Source organism: Xiphophorus maculatus, chromosome 5, assembly GCF_002775205.1.
Source record: "Xiphophorus maculatus strain JP 163 A chromosome 5, X_maculatus-5.0-male, whole genome shotgun sequence".
In the NCBI taxonomy this organism is placed as follows: domain Eukaryota; kingdom Metazoa; phylum Chordata; class Actinopteri; order Cyprinodontiformes; family Poeciliidae; genus Xiphophorus; species Xiphophorus maculatus.
In genome coordinates, this window is record NC_036447.1 from 5,003,874 (window position 1) to 5,026,647 (window position 22,774).

The window sequence follows — 22,774 nt, forward strand, 5'->3', positions numbered from 1 at the left end:
CTTATAAAACTTGAATAAAAGCTGCTGGTGTGTATCTGGTGAATCTTTGGTTAAAACATGTTTGTTCTTCATTCAGTGGGTAGAAAAGCTAGAAATTTTACTCAAGTAAAAATAGAAATACATTAAAATATAATTACTCAAAGTACTGCACACTAAAAATACTCCTAAAGGTAATTTGTTTTTCAAATAATTACTCAAGTAAATGTCACCAGTTTCTACAAACTCTCAGACATCAGTTCTCTACTCAACCAGAAGGGGGCAGCAGAGCGTCTGATGGCTTTACTCTCATGTTGCGTTTCTGGGATTTAAATGTTGTCAAATCGTCGCCTTCAGGAATCCCCACCTCTCCACCTTAATCTCAATCTGAACCAGAGAGATGAGGCTTCATGTTGTGGGTCCAGATGGACAGAACCGTGACATGCCGCAGTAACTCTACGTCTCAGCAGTTAATCCTGCTGCTGAACGTTGCATAACGTCTTTATACTCTTGTTGTTTTCCTTCAAAAGAGCTTTGTTAAGTATCATTTCGACTTCGTGATGGTGAAGTTCCGACTTTATTTTCATTTTATTGTGACTGTTCCAACTTTACTCTCGCATTGTTATGGCTATTCTCATATTATTTCATCTTTATTCTGGTGTTACCAGAATAAAAATATGACTTTATCCTGGTAATATTATGACTTTTTTTCTCGTATTTATTTCGACTTTATTCCCATCTGATTACGGCTTTAATCTGGCATCTTTACTACTTTTTTCTCGTATAATTGCGACTTTTTTCCTCATACAATTCCAACTTTATTCACATATGATTATTAATTTATTCTGGTAATATTATGACTTTGTTCTTGCATCATTCCTACTTTATTCTGGTACCTTTACAACTTTTTCGCGTAATTACAACTTTTTTCTCGTATAATCGCAAGTTTTTTTTATAAATTTGACTTTAATCCCGTATGATACTTTAGTCTGGTAATACTTCGACATTAACTTAACTTTATTGCGATTATGTTCATACTTTATTCTCGCATCATTAGGACTTTATTCTGGTATTAGTACAGTTTCATTCTCACATTATATGAACAGCACAAGGATACCAAAAATAAAGCGAACATTTTGACCTGCAGCGTCACGTCTCTGTCCCTGCGGTCCTTCCGCGGCGTAACGTCTCCGGCTCCAACAAGGCAGAAGCGGCAAGCGAACCGAGGAGAGGAGCTTGGGACCGAAGCACACCACAAACAGAGAAAACAATCAAACATTAAAAACCTTTACTTTTATTAAATGTATTTTTTGATGCAAAATGTAGAGTTGAACCAGTACTTGGCAGAAGGAGACCAGTGTCGTCAGGAACTTATGCGAAATTTAGAATAACGGTTACGGCTCTTATTTTGAAAGGTTTTCACCGGAACCTGTGTTTTGTTATCCCTTATCGGCTTGTTTTCACTGAACGCTGTAGCCTGACATCAGATTTACAGACATGATGAGGAGAAATAACATATTATTACACTAAGAAGCTGTTTTGAGCCACATTATTTTTTTTTAAAAAACTTCAGTTTTTATTTGTATTTATGTATTTATTTATTTTTCACAAAGATTTTTATTTTGATGATACCAGGATTTGATTCGTGACCAAGAAGCGACCCTGTTTAAAATAAAATAAAAAAGAACAAGAAGAAGCGATTTTATGATTTAAAAATGGTATTCCGTTGGTCTCTGGAATGAATTTAGTGCGAAACTAATGGTGCATCGACGGCTCCTGCCTTCCTTCAGGCTGAACAGCTAGAGCTGAGACGACACCCGGACTGCTCCGGTAAGCAACCTGTTCATCTCCGGAGGATTAACCGTTAGACATCATGTTAGCTCTTTAGCCTCACGGCTACTGACGCTCATTCAGCATCGATGCTCATAAGCTAGCAGCTAGCATAACTGGACTCTGTCATCACGGTAACTAGGTCATTATGCTGCTATATTAAACTGTCATTATGTTAAATACCGAGAGGTTTAAAAAACAAATATCGCTTGCTTCTGTGCAGTTGAAGCGCTGATAGAATTTGATTTGGATTGATGGATTTTTATCAAATTAATAACTACCAGACAGCTATTACTACTGTAACCACATTTTTGGGTATTTGTGTCCAGTGATGATGAGCTGAGTCGGGGTATTTTGACTCTTAGCCTCAACGGCTGACGTTGGCTTTCAATGACAACAAATACTATTAAAATAAAATCTTGTCATTAATTATACCATTTGTTATTGTTTTTACATTTAGTCACGAAAAGTGCTGCTTTTTTATTTTTATAAAAAATATTTATTGTCAATGTGAAAGCTGATTTTTACAAAATAAAGACAATTAAAAATATATTTTACATAAAATAAGCGATTGCATAAATATGCACCCCATCTATAAGGAGATTGACATCACCAGAAACACTTCATCCCCACTGTGAATCATGGTGGTGGCAGCATCATGATGTGGTGATGTTTCCCAGCAGCAGGTCCTGTAAGGTATATATATTTTTTAGATTTACTAATTAGTGCATGCATAACAAACATTACAGACTAACAAATAGAGGTATTTATCTACAAAATACAAAAGAACCTATTAGATAACAGAACAAATAACAACTAAAAATATTAAGTAAACAAACAAACAAAAAATGAGGTACCCAATAAAATGGATAAGACAAAACAGAACATAACGAAGTGGTGTCAACAGAAATTTAATGTGTATGTGCATACAGCATATGTGGGGTAGGATACTCTTTTTTCTTTTAATCTTGGCAGTTATTTCCTGATTTTTATTATTATTATTTTCCTTTTGGGTAGAAGTGAAAAGAGTTGGAGAAAAAAAACCCAACAATAACAAAAATAACATGCCAGAACAAGGAATAAATAAGTGAACAAATTAATGTCAGTAAATAACACATTTTGCAATCTTATTAGTAAGAATAAAAATTAATTTCAATGCATGTGAGTTAATGTCACTGCAGAGTAAAAGACAAAGGGAGGAGATGAATTCAACAAAATATAGGAGAATCCTGGGGGACAGTTTGTTTCTGTCTTCTACAAAACTACAGCTGTAAAGTCCACATTAAAAGTGATAATGTGGACTTTTGTGTTCCTGCCACAGAACCTGAGCTCTTTTCAGTCTTCGAACTGATCGTAATCAAATTATTCTCCAGTCAAATGTGAGGCCATCTGCCTGTCAGCAGACAAACTGTCAAACTGGGTCATAGCAGCAAATCCTCAACAAAATGGCTGGAAAAAAGTGATTCCTACTCCAAATAAAGCCCAGAATTTATCCTAATTACAAAGATCTCTGCAGACAAACCGCCCTGAACCAAAGCAACACCGTAAAGAAGAATATATTGAAGTTTCTCCAAAGATTTATGATGCTGAAATGAGTGATACTGCTAAAGTTTGTACCACAAGTTGAATCTTAGTTTTTCCACACACTTTTTAAATGTTGACAAAGGTTATTAATATCATATTAGGCTAAGATAATGACCGTATCACTAGCCTGTATTTAAACGTAGAATATCGTCTTTGTAGAAACGTTAAATAAAGGCTGATTGCTGATTGTTTTTCAGCTTTCCCAGCAGCGATGGACAACGCTCACACTAAAACAGTGGAGGAGGTTTTGGGTTTCTTCAGTGTCAATGAATCCACAGGTCTGAGCTGTGAGCAGCTGAAGAAGAACAGAGAGAAGTGGGGACCGAACGGTAAATATTTATTTATGTATTTGCAAAGAAACAGAACCAAAATTCCTCCTAGCTTTTATGCAACAAAATTTACCACCTTGTAACATAATTGAACAAAACTAATGCCTGTATTTTTTTAAAAAAAAGTCATGTTAACTTTTTAAAACATACAACCAAGCCTGATGCAATAAATTCACAAATCCTATTTTTGTAGTGTTTTTTTTTTGTGGTTATTTAAAAATATATTCCAGTGTTAAGTGTCCTTTACAAAATTAAAGTTTATTAATCTTTGTTGTATTATTATGCCATGTTCACGATGTTACCTCAAAATGGTCTCAAAACAACAACATTATCATTTATCACAATCATTTCTGGGACAATTTATCAACCAGCAAATTTGTTATAATGACAGGATTACGGTGTATATAACACTATATTTCCTTGCAAGCTATTCTTTGTAAATCTTGTTTTAATGCCGAATATGGTGCTTTGTTGATGTTTTTCTTTTTTTTTAACTTACAGAATTGCCTGCAGAAGAAGGTAATCTAACATATGTTGTATATTTTTACAGTCATATTTTGTGTGTTATTATGTTAACTCTGCTTACTGTGCTGTTATTTCTTTATTCTCCCTGTACAGGAAAGTCACTTTGGGAGCTGGTCCTGGAGCAGTTTGAAGATCTGCTGGTTCGAATCCTGCTGCTGGCTGCATGCATTTCTTTTGTAAGGAAATACGACCACAGCCATGTTTGTCTTTTCAAGCAGAACTAGTCAGTCATATTTAAACAGAGCAACTGTGTATGGTTAGTATTTTTGTTTAAAATATAATGTGTATTAGTTGAGTTCTGCAGGATAAACACAGCGATAGTAAAATGCATGAAATGTAAGGTTTGTTTAGAGCGTCAGGGTTGGAGTTACATCCTAATTATCCATGTCCATATCCGGCCTTTTTTGGTTCTTGACGCCGCCTTCAGTTATTTAGGAACATTTGGTGAGTCACGGAGTCGAATTCTTCAGATAAATCCATGTATAAACAAAACCCAGTCACTTTAAAGTGAAGTAAAACAGCACACTACATGGGAAAAGGAGTTTCTGCAGAACAGCCTCTATTCTTCTTCAGCACAGGATTAAAAACTTACAAATGTTCTTATTAGGGCTATAGCCAATGATTTCTCTATATATTTATTCTGACGATTAATCTGATAAAATAATTGGCAAATTCTGCACATTTTTCATTTAGCCACTTGTGTTTATTTTTTACAATATTAGAAATCTATTAAAAATGCAAACAAACAAATTATTCAAATCATTTTATGAATAAGAAAGTAAACATTTATGTTCTAAAATGCAATAACACAACATTCCTTTAGTGTATGTTTGATTATTTGTAGCAAAGAAAATAGTTCAGGCCTGCTTTTCTTATCAATATAGCATATGGATTATCTGTTGATTATTATTTTTTAGATTAACTGATCAATAATTGGATAAAACTATTGAGGAGTTCTAGGTAGAACATATTTACAGAAAAATACATTTTATTAATCGTAAATCTAAATGCACATATATTTGATCAGTTTGGCTTAATTACTGCTCTGAATATGTTGGTCTTTCAGTCTACAGTCTACATTTAACATTTGATCGATTACTAAATTATTTGACGGTTATTTCAATAACCTATTCATCATGATTGATCAGATTAATCTCTAGTTCTTAGAATACATAATCCAAAACAAACCGATTTATTATTTGTTTTATTACACATTTCTCACTTGACTAGTTACACTTTAAATGTAAGGTTTGTTGTACCCATTGATTCTAAATGTGAGGAGTTCCCTACAGCACATGACCTCTGACCTTTCTCTCTGCCCTGTTGTGTAGACTCTGGCGTGGTTTGAAGAAGGGGAGGGAACCATCACTGCGTTCGTTGAACCCTTCGTCATCCTCCTCATCCTGATTGCTAACGCTATCGTTGGCGTGTGGCAGGTAATATATAACATTTATCTAAATTACTCTGTAAGCAACAGCTATCATGATACTGAAAACAATTTATTTTCTAAAACAGCAGAAAAATAAAACCAATTACAGTGAGAAATAATTTAAAACTCATTAAAAATATAGATACCCATCCTGCATGTTTACTGCTCCACTTTTTCAGGAGCGTGAGGCTGAAAAACCAAGTGAAGCAGCTTCTCCAACATTTTTGTTAATATTTGATTTACAATAGAGGCTAAAGCAAAACACCTACATAATGTAATCTGACTTTTAATAATTATATTTACCTCAGAAAACCTTTCGTCCTCAGTTCTTATATTGTAGGTTATCTTGTTCTGCAGGAAGATTTATCTATGCAAAAAATACAATATTAATCAATCTTATGCTAATAATATTATTGGAGGATGTTTGAATTTATTGTCAGGTTTATTTTCATACTACAATCTTGTCATCCAAATCTTACTTTTTCCTTTATGGTGTTCTAATAAAAATTAGGATAAAAGTAAGAACTTTAATGTTCTTTGCATTGAAATTTCTTAATATATTAATATATTAGTACAGTTTACAAAGTAAACAAGTAAATTAGGAATGCTTAATGTTCTGATATATCTGATCAAAATAAAAGAGGAAGAAGAAATAAAGAAAACTCAATCTTGGGAACCTTAAACTAACGTTTTGCCTGGAGAAAAACTAAAGAAAAGACTGGAGGAAACGTTTTGCTTCAGTCACATCTTCAGTTTGTTTTTTATGTAAACTAAGATCTCTAAATTACATGCACCAATAGAAAACTAAGATATTTGTTGTGCCCATCAGGAAAGAAATGCAGAGAACGCCATTGAAGCTTTAAAGGAGTATGAGCCTGAAATGGGAAAAGTTTACAGGCAGGACAAGAAAAGCGTCCAGAGAGTCCGAGCCAGAGACATCGTTCCTGGAGACATCGTCGAAGTTGCTGGTAAGAAAAGCAAAAACATCAAGCATGGAGTCAGTTGCAGAGAGACAGCAGCAGTTCACCAGGAACAGTTAGCATGGTGACATGTACTGTTTTCCATCGGATTACTCTGTTTTTATAGCAGAAACAATCAATTAAAGTTGTACTATTTTACACACCTTCAGTCCTTGATATTAGGAATGCGCTGATCCACTGAGGTTTAGTACCGACCGATACTGATCTGACACAGAAAAACAGCCATGACTTGACTTAAAATGTTTATTTTTTTTAAAAACACAGACATAAATGTACTAAATTACAAATTTGATCAGATAACTGATAAATTATCTGATCAACTGATCAGACATGTAAAAACAGAATCAGAATTCCTTTATTGTTGTTGTGTGAGGAAGCACAGCACAATTTAAAAAATAGCAACTCTCAAAACGCACTGAAAATAAATATTTAAATAAAAACTGTAAATACAGTAGAGGCAACTAGGATGTAAAGGAAATGACGCTCAGGGTTTGGATGGATTCATGGTGTTCAACAGCTCTTGATTAGGAACAGTTTTTTAGTTTGTTCTTGCCTTAATTTCCCTGAATCGCCTCCCTGAGGTTAAGCAACAACAACACAACAAGCAACACAACTTTGATTTATTCATTTAATGCAATTAGGAGCATGATATCCAACGTAAAGTGAATAATTAAGAAACTGACAAAAACAAAACGTTGTCTACGTTGGTCATACATGTAAAAAACAAATTGCAACAAATTTTCTTTCAAATGGTTCAGAAAGAGCAATTAGGAATGCTAAATATAGTGTAGAATAAATATTAAAGCATGATGTCACTCAGAACACAAAGCGTAGAATTAGACCAAATAGATCTGCCCTTGTCACTAATCCTCAATCTAGATTTTTTTCCAATGTAGGGACCAATACAGATAATAAATATCAATAAATACAGTTGAAGAAGAAATCTGTTTTGACACTCACACGTTCTCTGTACAGGCTTAGCTTTTTCACTGCCTCGGGATCTTCGTTTAGTTATTTCTGGAAAACGTCTGTCTGCACGTTTCTAGGCTCGTCTATGGCTGATATCGCCATGGAAACTCGGCAAGAGGAATAACCAGCCTGGATGAAATGCCTGAAGTCAAGTTCTCTGGAGAATCAAGTCGATGTTTCTACACAGCAGCCTGACCCGAGTGAAATTAGACCAGGGGTGTCCAAACCTTTGGGCCAAAATTAGTTGAGTGCCAAAAAACATATATAATTTTTAAACCGATTTAAAAACTAATTTTAGCTGCTCAACAATAAACCAACCATACAATAATTAAGAAAAAGTGGTTAGACATTTTTTAAGAATGGGTGCGTAAGATGATTTTGCACTTTTGCATTATTAGAAGAAAGAGATAAAATTTCTCAGATATAAAAACAGGACTATGTCACTTCTTTATGAAATTTTGATGTACTTTGCTATGTTTAATATATTAATTTAAAGCAGATTTAAGTCACTAAGAGAATGAAAAAAATTTTATTTAAAACAGATTAATACTTTCTATTGCATTAAAATTTTTTCCATTTTAGAAACATTTTAATTTCTCTGCCAAACTTAATAACAAAAAGTCTCCATCTGCATCAACTGCAGATGTGTGTAATTTATGACATGTAGTTAGAGGGCCACATAAAATGAATCCAGGGGCCATACAAGGTCCCCGGGCCGCTCTTTGAAACCCCCTTGTATGAGACAGCCTTCTGGTTCGTCATGAATCCGATCGGACTGGAACTGCTATGGTCAGAGGGGATTTAAAGTTGCTCTGGGCCTGGTTGCTGGTCTTTCCCATCAGTTCCTGAACCTTTCTGTTTTTAGAGCGGCCGTTACATTTTGGAGAGATAATCATCCCGCTGACCTGCTGTCTTTTTTAAACATTAACGGGTAACAAGAGCCATGTGAAAATATTTTCCTTTTAGGCAAACAGAGAGCGGTCAGTTTGTTTCCATTTTTACACTCAGCTCTTCTCCGAACACTGGGAGCTTTTCTGAATTGAGACTCCACAGTTCTGGGTCTCTCCCTTATACAGATACAATAAATATATGTGTGTGTGTGTGTGTGCGTTCTTTGCAGTTTATCTGTTTATTTTAAGAGCGTGGGAACTCAGTAACGCAAAACAGTCTGAGTTTAGAGTGACTCATTGTGGTATTTTTCTTTATTTCTCATCAAACATTCTGTATATGTTCCCTATTTAAGTTTGACTTTGCATTTTGTTTTAATAACCAGGATGTGTTGTGGTTCTCAGAACACAGGGTAGGATAAATGACTTTAAATCTTAAGCAGCCATTAATTATTTGGATTTAAAGTGATAATACGCCCTAAAGCAGGAGTTCAGAATAGGCAAAACTGAGCAGACTAAAATCTCATTATGTAGGAATGATTTTGTGCAAAAAATGTTATAAGCATGTTTGGTGTCTGCCTCTCCTAACCTGTTTAAGGAAGCGAAACAGGTCACCTTTCAGATGTATTGTGTTAAACGAGGCCTGCTGCTTAATCTTAAGTTGGTGTAAATCTTTTTCCTGTTCTTTCTGTCCCCCTTGAACCTCCAGTCGGTGATAAAGTTCCTGCTGACATCAGGTTAACGTCCATCCGCTCCACCACGCTCAGAGTGGACCAGTCCATTCTGACTGGAGAGTCCGTCTCCGTCCTTAAACACACAGATCCGGTACCAGACCCCAGAGCAGTCAATCAGGACAAGAAGAACATGCTGTTCTCTGTGAGTCTTAAACATCTCACATGTCTTTTTTTGACAATAACAAAGAAAAAAATGTTGATTCATTCAATGTCTTTATTGGAACATAAAACTGAGTAACTTAAAATCCATTTTTATTTATTTATCTCTCCGGAGATACAGTAAATGTGCCGTTATTTGATGATGTGTAAACAGAAAGATGATGGAAATGTTTATGAGCTTGATTGATTTTAAAGTTTTTGAAGCCAGGAGATGCTAACATGAAACCATCACAGCGACTTATTGTTTTCAATTGAAGGTTGTATTTTTAGAACTGACTAGTGACACAAATACACAACAGCTTATTAGGGCCGTTGTAGGTTAAAAATAGGAGAACACTTAGATTTTTTTTAGAAAAAAGTTTATGAGAAAAACACTAAAAATTTTTTAGATTAATTTCAGAAATTTTTCTAGAATAAAATGGGAAATTTCAGAGTTTCAGAAGTCAAAAGTTTTAGATGTTTGAAACTTGAAAATTTCCAAAAGTGGATTTATTTTTTACTTACAAAACTCTGGAAAAAAAATTAGGAAAATGTAAGGGATTAATCTCAAAAGTTGTGAGGTTGTTTTAGAACATTTTTTACTTTTCAAGTTCAGAAATGTAAAAAAAAAAGAAAAATTCTATAAAATTTCTGACATAAAAGTTTTTTGGCGAATATTATGGCTCTAATACGCCGTCGTACAAACCTGTACTTTTAAAGAGAGAATAATTTTTAAAATCTATTTTTAATAGTATTTGCCGATACTGCGAGTCTTTTAACCCAAATTGTTTTGGCATCCGTCCGTGTGCGTGGGAGTGCTGAAATATCAGCCATCTTTGTGAAAGCAGAGTGGGGGGGCGTCAGCAGGGCAGGGTGGAGATTTACGATCTTCAATAGATGCAAAAGGTCAAAGAGCAGCTCTGATGTTTTATTCAGCAACATTTCTCTGGCAGGCTGCAGGCCTCCATGCTGCCACATTCTGGTTGTGTTGTGGAGGATTTATTGATTTGGTTCAGCCATGCAGTGATACCATCAAAAATACTTTAAAAAAGGGAAAGGCGCGTCCCATGAGAGATTAGTTTGGCAGTCTTAGTGTGGCCTCGTTTCTTTCTGCTTGTCGACTTTTATGACCTTTTTTTGCTCTCTGCACTCATTAGCTGATGTAACTGGGCCTGAAACTGACAATTATTTTAGTTATCTATTAATGTATTGACTGTTCTGACGATTAATCGGTCGCATTATGTAGACTTTTCATTTTGTACAATATTAAAAATCCATTAAAAGATAAAACAAATAATTTAATTCCTTCTTTAAATGAAAAAAAAACATGTATTGTTTAAAATGCAATAACAACATTCCTTTTGTAGCAAAGGATCCATCTGCTGCTACAGAAAAACAGGCAACATGTGAACTGCTCAACTTAATACCAATATTGTGTAGTACTGATCTGTTGATTATTAATTTTTTTTAATAACTGCAAAAAGTGTTTAGTAGGGGATGTTTACAAAATTTGAACCAGGTGAAGCCAGATCTGTTCCACATGACAAGTTCTGGATGGAAGACATTTACAGACAAAGAGCTTTTTTAAAAATATTAAATACAAAATGTATATATGTTCTGTAACCTTTTGGCTGAGTTACTGCTCTGAAAATGTTGTTCTTTCAGCAACTGACTTTTTTCTGAGTCAGTTTACTTCATTTAACGATTAATCGATAACTAAATTAGCTGACAATTATTTACATAATCGATTCACCACGACGATTCTAATTAATCGTTTCAGCCCTACATGTAACTTTCAGTTCATTACATTCTGGTTTTCCCATCAAGGGTACAAACATCGCGGCGGGTCGGGCCATCGGGGTCGCCGTGGCAACTGGGGTGCAGACAGAGATCGGGAAAATCCGGGATGAGATGGCCTCCACCGACCCTGAAAGAACCCCTCTGCAGCAGAAACTGGACCAGTTTGGGGAACAGCTGTCAAAGGTAAAATCCCTTTGCTGTTGAGATTTTAATGCTACGCTACACGCTAATGTAGCGTAACGACACGTCCGTCCTTCTTCCTGTGTGCTGCGATCTGCAGGTCATCAGCGTTATTTGTGTGGCTGTGTGGGCCATTAACGTCGGACACTTCAGCGACCCAGTTCACGGAGGCAGCTGGCTCAGAGGAGCTATTTACTATTTCAAGATTGCTGTCGCGTTGGCTGTAGCTGCCATTCCAGAAGGTAAAGTCACAAAAAATAACCTTGGTTTTAAACTTACACACTATATTTTTACTCTTCCTGCCTTACTGCTGGAGTTATTTTCATGCTTTTGCATGAACACTGAGCAGGCATGAGATAAGAAACTAGGCCAGAACCCAGTGACCCACCTTCTTTGAGAATGACGCATAAAACTGCTTTATTTAGTTCTGAACTACAAACGGGGCATAAAGCGGGTCACTTTTTTTCATTCACAGGCCTTCCAGCTGTCATCACTACATGCCTGGCGCTAGGTACTCGAAGGATGGCCAGGAAAAATGCTATTGTCCGCAGCCTGCCGTCAGTGGAGACGCTGGGATGCACCTCTGTTATATGCTCAGACAAAACAGGAACTCTGACTACCAACCAGATGTCTGTGTGCAGGGTAAGCTGTGGGAGAAAATGACATTCACCCCAGATTTACCTTTTCTCGAACAAACTTTTTCTAGTCACAAATGAAAAAGAAATAATTTGTCTTAATAGTAAATTAACAAAAATCTAGTTGAATTAGTAAATAGTATTCATCTGTTTCAAAAAGTGTGGTTTGTGTCTGATAGTCAAACATTGGTTCTGCTTACTCTGAAGCACTAATCAAAAAGCTTGGTCCTGCTAATGCTAACACGCTAATCATAAACACTTGTTCCACTAAAGCGCTAATCATAAACAATAGTTTTGGTAACACTAAGGCATAAATCACATATCTTTGTTACATAAACATTAGTAATTTAATGTTCATGATTAAAGTGCTAATCTTAAACATTAGTTATTCTACCGCTAAAACAAAACACCAACATGGTATTTTGCAAAAGCTATTGCTAAAGCGCTAACTTCAATTCAAATTATATTTGCCCTTGAAAGACTACAACTCTCAAGCTCCGATTTAATTTTAGCACAATAATTTCCGTATATAACATCCTTACATACAGTATTTATGCTTATATCTTGTCCTCATGTGTCAATGTTTTATTTTGTTTCTGTGTTTCCTGTTTGAAATAAAGTTATTTGGAAAAACAGAGAGAACATGAGGAGAGGAACAGTCTTCACCCCCTTCAAAATAAGAGCATGCTGTAAATGACAAACTACTCAATAACCAAAACTTGAACACAAACATCAAACTTTATTTACCAGAAACTTTACAAAATAGTAAATTAGCAGTTTAGAATTTATCTGGTAATTTTAATTTAGGGGAAGCTAAACATGCTAATATGTATTTTAGATAAAGAAAAATACATGTCTTCATTTGTCATTATTTTGTAGGAATCTGTTTTCATTTTGGCTTTAAATGTTTTCTGTAATGATTTTGGTGTCCAAAGCGCAAAATGTTGTTGCTTGTGATTGATTTGTAAAAGTAATGTAAAATGTAAAACATTCATCTAAAGACAGTGTAACATTAAAACCATGTTCTCTCACTGCATCATTAAAAACTAAAGTTCATCAAACACAGTGTTGCAAATGTCCAAAGACGATCACTAAGCGTTTAATCCAACTGTTTTTGCTCTTTTTAGCTCAGTAATCATGATTTCAGTGTGAAACAAAGTGATAATTTTTTTTACCATTTCCGTAAAATGCCCTCTGATTTAGATATGTTCTTCTAACGTGACTGAACTAATAAACTGCTCCGATGTCTGTTCTCTGCATGTAATTAGATGTTTATAGTAGAGAGTGCATCAAAGGAGCGTTGCAGCCTGAACGAGTTCACTGTGACTGGATCTACTTATGCCCCCGAGGGGGAAGTGTGAGTGTTTTTAACCTTTAACTCCTTCATTAACTTGTGAATGTTGAGTCGGTTATTAATGAAATAACACTTTCTTGTTTTTCCCCCTCCTTGTTCTTCATCTTTATTCTGTCTTTAATCTGTTTTTCTCCTCGTCTCTGCAGTTACAAGGACGGCTCAGTGATGAAATGCAGTCAGTATGATGGCCTGGTGGAGATAGCCACCATCTGTGCTCTGTGCAATGACTCATCCCTAGACTACAATGAGGTAAGCAATGCTAACATGACTATGAAAACAGCTCCTGCCATCACCAAACAGTCAGTTAAAGCCTGTTTCTGCTTCTCCTCCTGGGCTCCAGGCAAAGGGTGTGTATGAGAAAGTTGGTGAGGCGACAGAGACTGCCCTCTGCTGTCTGGTGGAGAAAATGAACGTGTTTGATGTGGATCTGAAAGGACTGAGCCGTGCTGAGAGAGCTACAGCCTGTTGTTCTGTAAGTGTGTGAAGCTCTGATAGATCAATATTTACACCTGATCAGAAAAGCATAAAAGAAGAGAGAGAGAGAGAGAGAGAGAGGCCCATGTCATCTGTTTACTTCAGACCTGAGCTCTTATGTCTGATGTTAAAGGTGACCTATTATGCTTCCTTGAACGGGTTAGGATAGTCCTATAGAAAACATGTTCATTACACTTTTTGCACAAAAGCATTCTCAGATGATAAGATTTTAGTCTGCTCAGTTCTGCCTTTCAGAATGAGCTTTTTTAGGCTGTCTTGTCACTTTAAATCCCAATAAGCTCCTGTTGGCCACCCCCCCAACTTAACCTTTGCACTCGAACTTGAAAATGGCTGCAAACAAATGAGTAACTACCATACATCTTTGAAAAGCAGAAGTAGAGCCTTCTGCACAATCAACTTCAATGCAGAAAGTAGTTTCTGGATGATAAGTCAACAACAAAACACTTGTCTTTTTCAGCAGCCATTGTATTGTGGTAAAACCAGCAGACCAAATGAGCTGAAGCTAAGCTGTGGTTGCTTGTTAACGGCGAATGCTCAGTCAAATGTGACTCAACAACTAGGAGGTTTTTGACACACCTCATTTTTCAGGCATCAAAAAACATAAACTTATTGCCAAAAATTTACCTGGTGGATTTTTAAGCGCTTGTTTTTCGGAGCAGTTGAAACCCAAATGGAAGGAAAAAAATTACAAAATGTGACTTTTGCATTAAAAGTCTTGTATAACCTCTGAAAAATACCTGTGTCTCAATTGGTTGGTTAAATTTTTTCTAATCGTAACTGTTCTGGACTAATGAACACAAGACAAAGTTCCACCAAAACACTCTTACCTAAGGGCAAATTGGAGAGACCAGTTAATCCAACAGTCATGATTTTGGACCTGGAGAAAACTCACGTATGCACAGGGAGAACATTCATTTTATACCACGAGAATATAAAGTCTGATAAATGAATTTATTTCTCCATGTTGTTTGTTCAATGAGAGCATTTCTTCCACTCTTTCTCTCTTTATGACTTCCTTCCAGGTGATTAAACAGCTGATGAAGAAGGAGTTGACACTGGAGTTTTCCAGAGACAGGAAGTCCATGTCTGTTTTCTGTTTCTCCAACAAACACACCCAGTCTGCCTCCGGAGCCAAGATGTTTGTAAAGGTCAGCAACACCTCAAGGATTTTAGCTTCTAGTGCCAAAATGTTAACACAACTGAAATAGGACAAAACTAATTTACTTGGTAAGATTTGGTATTTTTGCAGCGCATCTGCTGCCCGTAAAGACACGGACATGTTCGTCTCATTTTCTCAGGGCGCTCCAGAGAGCCTGTTGGAGCGCTGCAACCACGTCCGTGTCAGCGGTTCTGGTCGTGTTCCTCTGAGCCCGGCTGTTCGAGAGCAGCTCCAGTCCACCATACGGGGGTGGGTTTCTGGACGGGACACGCTGCGCTGCCTCGCCATGGCAACCAGGGACTCGCCGCCGGAAATTCGCTCCCTCAACCTGGAGAACACGGCAACCTTCGCTGACTATGAGGTTCTGATAATAGACTAGACCAGAGGAGTCCAAACGTTTTGTCACTTCAGCTCAAAGCTGCAATATTAACAACATTCTAGTTTTTTAATCACCAAAATGTTCTTGTGATAAACTAAACATGAACTATTTTAATTACACAAAAAATAATAATACATTTTTTTGATCCAATAATAATTATTATATAAATATACAAAAATATATATAATATTTTTTTATTGTTTTTTTTTTTCACTATTAAATCTTTTTGTTTATTCCTCAGCAATCAAAGCTGAATCTAGGTCAGTCTTTGAAAACATTTTGTGTATTTAGCTAAGTTTTAATACAGCTGTTAAAAGCAAACGTATAAGTCAGTGAGTAGATGTGGTCCTAGTTACCATGACAACAGACGAAAACCAGACACTTAGAGTATGATTACTTAAAAAAATAATAAATTAAGTAAAATTTAATTTAAAGTTGTAGTTTTGTCCTAATTTATTTAATTTATTCTTGAACTGTGGTTTGAGGGGCCCGCAGAAAAATCAGTCCACGGGCCACAAATGGCCCACAGACCCCACTTTGAACACCCATGGTCTTGACTGCACTCTGGATCTATTTTTTTTATAGTTGCTGTATGATTCTACATGTTATGTAAAATTAAAAAGTCCTTCTGTTTGTGACGCCACCTCAGTCGGACCTGACCTTTGTGGGCTGTGTGGGGATGCTGGACCCCCCGAGGCAGGAAGTCCGCGGAGCTGTTCAGATGTGTCGACAGGCCGGCATACGGGTCATCATGATCACAGGTTAGTGTGCAGATTTACACAGTTTCAACAAAAATATTTAGTGAAACGGCAAGAACCAGAACAGCCAAGCATAACGTTACAAATACTAATCAGTCTGGATCTCAAAACCTTAAGCTGTCTGATACAAAGGTGTATTTTAAGGGTACATTCACACCAGCCCTGTTTTTCCGCTTTAATCAAACCCCAGTTCATTTGTCTAGAAAGTCCGGTTCTTTTGGGGAGGTGTGAATGTTTGATCAAACTCTGATCAAGGCCAAACAGACTTCGGTTTCGGTTTGCTTGAAGTGAACTCTGGTGCAATTTTAATGCAAATCTGATTGCCAAGTGGATCAGAGGCTGCTCCAAAAGCAGGAAGTGAGCTGTGGCGCAAAGCATTTTGGGTAAATAAAACCAAAACAAATATCCTAACATCTAGCTATCGTCGCTCCATTTCTTGTCCTCATGCAGGGGACAACAAGGGGACAGCGCTGTCCATCTGCAGGAGAGTGGGCATCATCACCGAGCAGGAGGAGGAGCGGGAGGGCGTGGGAGGGTTCGGCGGCCTGACGGGCCGAGAGTTCGACGAGTTGCCCCCTGACCTTCAGCGCCAGGTCTGCCGGACGGCGCGGTGCTTCGCCCGGGTGGAGCCAGCCCACAAAAGCCGCATCGTGGAATATCTGCAGAGCCTGAGCGACATCACTGCCATGGTGAGAGCAAATGTTTCAATGTTGACAAAATGATGTTGTTCTATCACATGAGTTCACTTTTAAGCCTGGACAGTCCAAATGAGAGACCAGAGTGGCCAATAAAAGTGCATTTCTGTGGATTCAAACTCTGCAGCAACATGTTTGTGAACAGAAGTTCATCAATTCTCTATTTACTGATTTATTAGGGTGCAAATAAACAGATTGCTACTGAAAATATCCCTAAGCCTGTCACAATAACAAATTTTACCAGATGATAAATTATCCCAGTAATTATTCTGATAAACGATAATAACTGAAGTAATGCATTCATAATGGCATATTAATGCAAGTTCTCTCAAACACTGGAACTGGAAGATAGTTTAAGTATCCAAAATAAAACACAACCAAAAACCCATAAATAAAACTTATTATGATATCTCTCTAAATTGTCATTTAAAAAATATTCATCATCAAACTGGAAACTATTAAGCTCATTTTAATTGATCATGTAATTAATTGATTAATTGCAACAGTCTTACCATTTTTGATGCATGAACAATTTTCTTTCATTTTGGACATAAATGTTTAAGTTATTGAGATCTAAATTTATATGTTTGCATTACTTTAAACGTGGTAAAAGTAGCGGAGGGACTTGATTACATTTTTTAATCGAGTTAATTGCCTGATCTGTAAATAATCAGAATATAATCACATTGTAACTGAAAACAAAAGAAGAAACATTTTCAATTCAAAACTATTTTTTGTTGCTAACTTATTAAATAAATAAACATGTCAACTTTATTTAAAGGCAATTTTGTTTTGATAATAATCAATTTTATTCATAGTTTAAAATTGAAGTTTACTGATCTTTGCGAGAGCAACTTGCACTAGCATGCCATGATCGACATTTTTCTTGAAAATGGTCTGAAAACGACAATATTATTTTTTATCGCAATAATTTCTGAGACAATTTATCATCCAGCAGCGCATTTTGGGATTGGCTCTCCATTTTTCTGTCCCTCCTCTCTGATTGGCTCAGACAGGGGATGGAGTCAACGACGCGCCGGCTCTGAAGAAGGCGGAGATCGGCATCGCGATGGGCAGCGGCACGGCCGTAGCCAAGTCGGCCTCGGAGATGATCCTAGCCGACGATAACTTCTCCACCATCGTGGCGGCGGTGGAGGAAGGCCGAGCCATTTACAACAACATGAAGCAGTTCATCCGATACCTCATATCGTCCAACATCGGAGAAGTGGTCTGGTTAGTGCGGCCTTTCTCACACTGTGGTTTGTGGGCTCCCCCTAGAGGACCACTAGGGGGAGCCCTAGGTACTACACAAAGTCAGTACCTTGTGATCAGAGGAAGTCATGCCTGCTGATAGTTTTGATGTGTCGTTTGATTCTTTTGAACGGTTCTTTTAGTCTCAGTTAGTGAGAACTGTTCTTTATTTTTTACAAATGTGCTTGCTTATAATGCTCTGCTTGCACGTCAACAGCTATTATTTTTATTTAATTAAAAATAATTTAATCAACCAATAAATACAATAGATAAGTACAATTGGTAGAAATTGGTGGATAATTTTTACATTTAATAGTGAAGAAGATTTTTGTTTCTGCCAAAGCAACTCAAGGCTATTTCTCTTTTATTGTGTTTTAAATTACAAATATTTCTACAATGTCAATAACGCCCACAACACAACTTCATTTTGATTTCCAAGTGTTTCATTAGAAATCATTTGAAAACTTAGAATCCAGAATCAGAATCTGTAAATAACTCAAAGCGTCTCGAGTTGTTCGTGGGTTTTGTCACATTTGCAAAACAGCGCCACCCTTCTTTTTAAGATGAATAAAGAAAACAACCATAAGTCAGTTCAGAGGCTAATATTTTCTTTTCAGGTTGTTTATATAAGTCTGAGAAACATTGGGTTAGTAGAACAAAACATTTCACTGATTAGATGAACAAATTTTCTGTGTTTTTATTGAGCTAAGCCGTCTGTTTTCCTGCTCAGTATTTTCCTGGCCGCTGCACTGGGCATGCCCGAAGCGCTGATCCCGGTCCAGCTGCTGTGGGTCAACCTGGTCACCGACGGTTTCCCGGCAACAGCGCTGGGATTCAACCCGCCGGACTTGGACATCATGTCTCGTCCTCCGCGCTCTCCCAAAGAGCCGCTCATCTCCAGCTGGTTGTTCTGCCGCTACCTCATCATCGGATGTGAGTCACAGTGACACACACAGTCTGTAATCTTACCTTGAAAATGCTTGAAAAGTCCTTGAATGTTACTAAAACTGTGCAAACTCTGTTTGTCATATTATCATCAATCAGATCATCATGAAGATGATCTGATTTAAGGTTTTTATTTTTGTTTCCTGCAGGTTATGTGGGAGCCGCTACCGTCGGAGCTGCAGCCTGGTGGTTCATGGCAGCTCATGACGGCCCAAAACTTTCCTTCTACCAGCTGGTACCGCTCCAGTTTCACCCTAAAGTTCATAATTAAATGTCTCATGTATAAACATCTGGGATGTGTGGCAGAATAGTTAAGGTTCAGGATTTTAGAAATTAATCATGAGCAACAAAATGTGACTTGTTTGACAAACAAATGTACAAACATCCCTTAAATGTCAAATTGAAAACTGATTTATGTAGAATAAGAATAATTTTAATTTAAAATATGTAACTTAAAATAAAATATTCCCCACTTCTAGTCAGTATTTAGTAGTTAGCAGTTTTCCTTTATTCTTCCTGCTAAATTGTTTGAACTTGTGGGAAAAAAAACAGCTTTTTCTGATTATTTTCACCAGACAAATCAACTCTCCACTGACAAACGATTGTTTAACTGGTTAAAGTTTGCAAATGAAACCTTTTAGAATAAAAACACTCAGGTACAAGTTAGAAGAACTCTCTGTGATACATTAGATTAATGTTAAATCGGAACAATCCAACTCATCTATATATTTATAATATAAACTTTCCCACTGTGTGTCAGTCCCATTACCTGCAGTGCAGTGAAGATCACGCCAAGTTTAGCGGTGTGCAGTGTTCGGTGTTCGAGTCGCCGTATCCCATGACGATGGCGCTGTCTGTGCTGGTTACCATAGAAATGTGCAACGCCTTGAACAGGTAAGACCCGACCACAGACACCTACAAAAAACTTTTACATTTCTGAGTTTCAAACGTCAAAAATTTGCTGGGCAAAAACTCTGATATTTTTTAGATTAATCTAAAAAAAACTTGTAAATTAAAAACAAAAATAGATTTTTTAAAGTTTCCAAGTCTTTCTACAAACTTTCTAAGAATAATCTGAATTTTATTGGCAGAAATTTACTCCCCTTTTTTGTTTTCTACCTACAATTGTCCAAATACTCTGTTGTATCTGGAAGAGCTGCACAAAAATCCCCAAAAACAAGTAAACCTAAAAATAGATGACAATGCTTTTGTCTCAATTATCCCCTCTTTTGAAGGACAGTTTTGTTTACAGAGACTTGACAGTTCATTTTATTTGTTGTTTCTGATTTTTGTACATTTATTTTGGATTTTTAAAATATTTTACAGTTCCAGCGTTAAATGTTTATTAGAATTTAAAGTTTATCGATCTTTGAAACTGTTTCCTTTACCGTTATATTACTTTAAAATGGTCTCAAAACAAGGATGTTATCGTTTATCACAGTAACTTCTGGAACGATTGATCGTCCAGTAAAATTTGCCCTCATGCCGGGCTTCTTCAACATCAACCTCTTCTTCCTCCAGTCTGTCAGAGAACCAGTCCCTGCTGAAAATGCCGCCGTGGTCCAACCCGTGGTTGGTGGGCGCCATCTGCCTCTCCATGGCGCTTCACTTCCTCATCCTGTACGTCGACCCGCTGCCGGTAAGAAAACGTCAGAATCGTTTGGTTCTGTTACAGCGGATGTTCGGAGAACCTTCACGTTCTTCCATCCACAGGTGATCTTCCAGATCCGGCCGCTGTCCTGGACTCAGTGGGTCGTGGTTCTGAAGCTGTCGCTGCCCGTCATCCTGATGGACGAGGCGCTCAAGTTCTTGGCCCGCAACTACATCGAGCCGGGAAACCAGGTCCAGATTTAACAAATCTGTATTTTTACTCTTTTTAGTTATTTGCTCCTGTTTTTATCAGTTAGAAAGTAACTAGTTACATTTACTTGAGTAACCTTTTTTTTTAAATTTACTCCCAGGAGTATTTTATACTATGTTGCACTTTTTACTTATACTTGAGTAATTTTATTATGAAGTATTTCTACTCTTACTTGAGTAAAATTTCTATCCACGGAACGAAAAACAAACATGTTTTAACCAAAAATTCACCAGACACAGACACACACCTGCAGTTTCTGTTAAAGTTTCATAAGTTTTTTATTTAAACTGATTTGGAAAAATGTTCCATTTTGTTATTTATATGGGTTATTATCAAATTATTTTGTCCTTAAAATACCAAAATTTCCACTTTACTTTATATTTTGGTCCACTGATGATGTAATTTTTAAACATTAAATAATAATTTAACGTTTGATTTGATTAGTTACTCAGTACTTGAGTATAATTTTTACCAAATACTTTACTCCTACCTGCGTAGTTTCTTGTTCGGTTACCTTTTACATTTAATTGAATAAAAATATGTTGAAAATATGTTGTATTCTAACTTGAGTCTTATTTTTGGGTGCTTTACCCACCTCTGGTTTTATTGTCTCCTAAAGTCAGTGGAGGAGGAGGAGCTGCAGAGGTCATGGGTCGGCATGGGGCTGGTGGGTTCAATCCCGTCGAGGCTTCGCCACGCGGTGAAGGACGTCTCCTGGTTGTTCGTTCTGATTTCGGCGCCGCTGGTGTTCTGGATCTTCAGCCTGGACTCCGACATCAACAATATCTTCTGGGAGTGAAAACCGAACGGAAAACACTGAAGAGGAAAAGAAGAAGATGGACTTCTGGGAAAATTACTTTGAAACGTCAGGAAAAGATGGCGGAGACTCGAAGAAAATGTTTTACAATGACTTCCTTTGTCATAAAGGTGCTTTGTGGAGATTTAAAACATTTTCTTTGATTGATCAAATATCCATTTCTTGATTCTTGACAAATTTTTTTAACATAAAAACAGTGAGTTTTACATGAAATCTCTCTGGTTGAGCTAAAATAATCTAATCTAAACTAAGCTGCTTTATGTGTTTTATGATTCAATTCAATATTAAACCTGATATAAAAAAGAGCAGCACTGCAAAAACACAAAATCTAATATTCTTGGTTTAGTTTCCACCACAAATATTTTAGTACATTTGAAATAAGACAAGTAATTGTTCAGCATCATAAAGGAGTTTGCTCTATGTCAATAATTCCTTAATATTGATGAATAACTACTAGTTCCACTGACAGATTATTTCACTATATAACATGGAAAAATGTTTTGTTATAAATAAAATTATCTGCCAGTTGAACTAGAACTTTTTCACCGATATTAAGAAATTGTTGACTTAAAACAAACTCCTATTTCTTGCTGAAAATTTGCTTGTAAGTTAATTTTGTTTTATTTCCAGTGTACTACAATATTTGTACTAGAAACAAGACTAAAACATCTTGGTATAATGTTGTTTTTATTGCTGTGATGGTCCTACGATGCTACACAAAGCATCTTTTTGAAACTTTTAAATTTACCAATGTATCCGCTGATCGTTCCTAATATTCACATGTGTAACATCCGGACATTTTCTGAAGCAGCTGATGTGAGACCGGTCCAGGAGGCAAAGCCCGGCCGGATTGTGCTGGATAATGTAATAAAACTCTGTGTTTAAGGCTTCAAACATGAATTTTCTGTCTTCAGTTCCTCTTTTTTGTTGTTCGTTTTTGATTATTTTGATGCGTTTGAGGCGATGCTTGAGCAGAAGCTCAGTTTATTGTCATGTTTCTGCCAGGATCTTAAGATTCTGACAAAAACCCAAAGAGAAATTAAATGTAGCTCATATTACTCAAG

The 22,774-nt window shown here is 36.6% G+C and overlaps 1 protein-coding gene across 1 annotated transcript; it reads left to right on the forward strand.

Annotated features, from left to right (window-relative positions):
• Positions 1–1,469: 1,469 nt before the first annotated feature.
• LOC102233275 (sarcoplasmic/endoplasmic reticulum calcium ATPase 2-like) lies at positions 1,470–22,206 on the forward strand. The gene is made up of 24 exons (XM_005810701.3): positions 1,470–1,806; positions 3,588–3,719; positions 4,221–4,238; positions 4,338–4,420; positions 5,576–5,680; positions 6,503–6,641; positions 9,219–9,385; positions 11,209–11,364; positions 11,462–11,603; positions 11,837–12,003; positions 13,265–13,353; positions 13,497–13,599; positions 13,691–13,822; positions 14,868–14,993; positions 15,144–15,365; positions 16,033–16,144; positions 16,592–16,830; positions 17,849–18,069; positions 18,818–19,020; positions 19,182–19,267; positions 19,793–19,926; positions 20,554–20,671; positions 20,746–20,874; positions 21,513–22,206. Exons 2-24 carry the CDS (start codon positions 3,602–3,604, stop codon positions 21,690–21,692), a joined length of 3,189 nt encoding a protein of 1,062 aa, XP_005810758.1. The 5' UTR covers positions 1,470–1,806; positions 3,588–3,601; the 3' UTR covers positions 21,693–22,206.
• Positions 22,207–22,774: the final 568 nt, after the last annotated feature.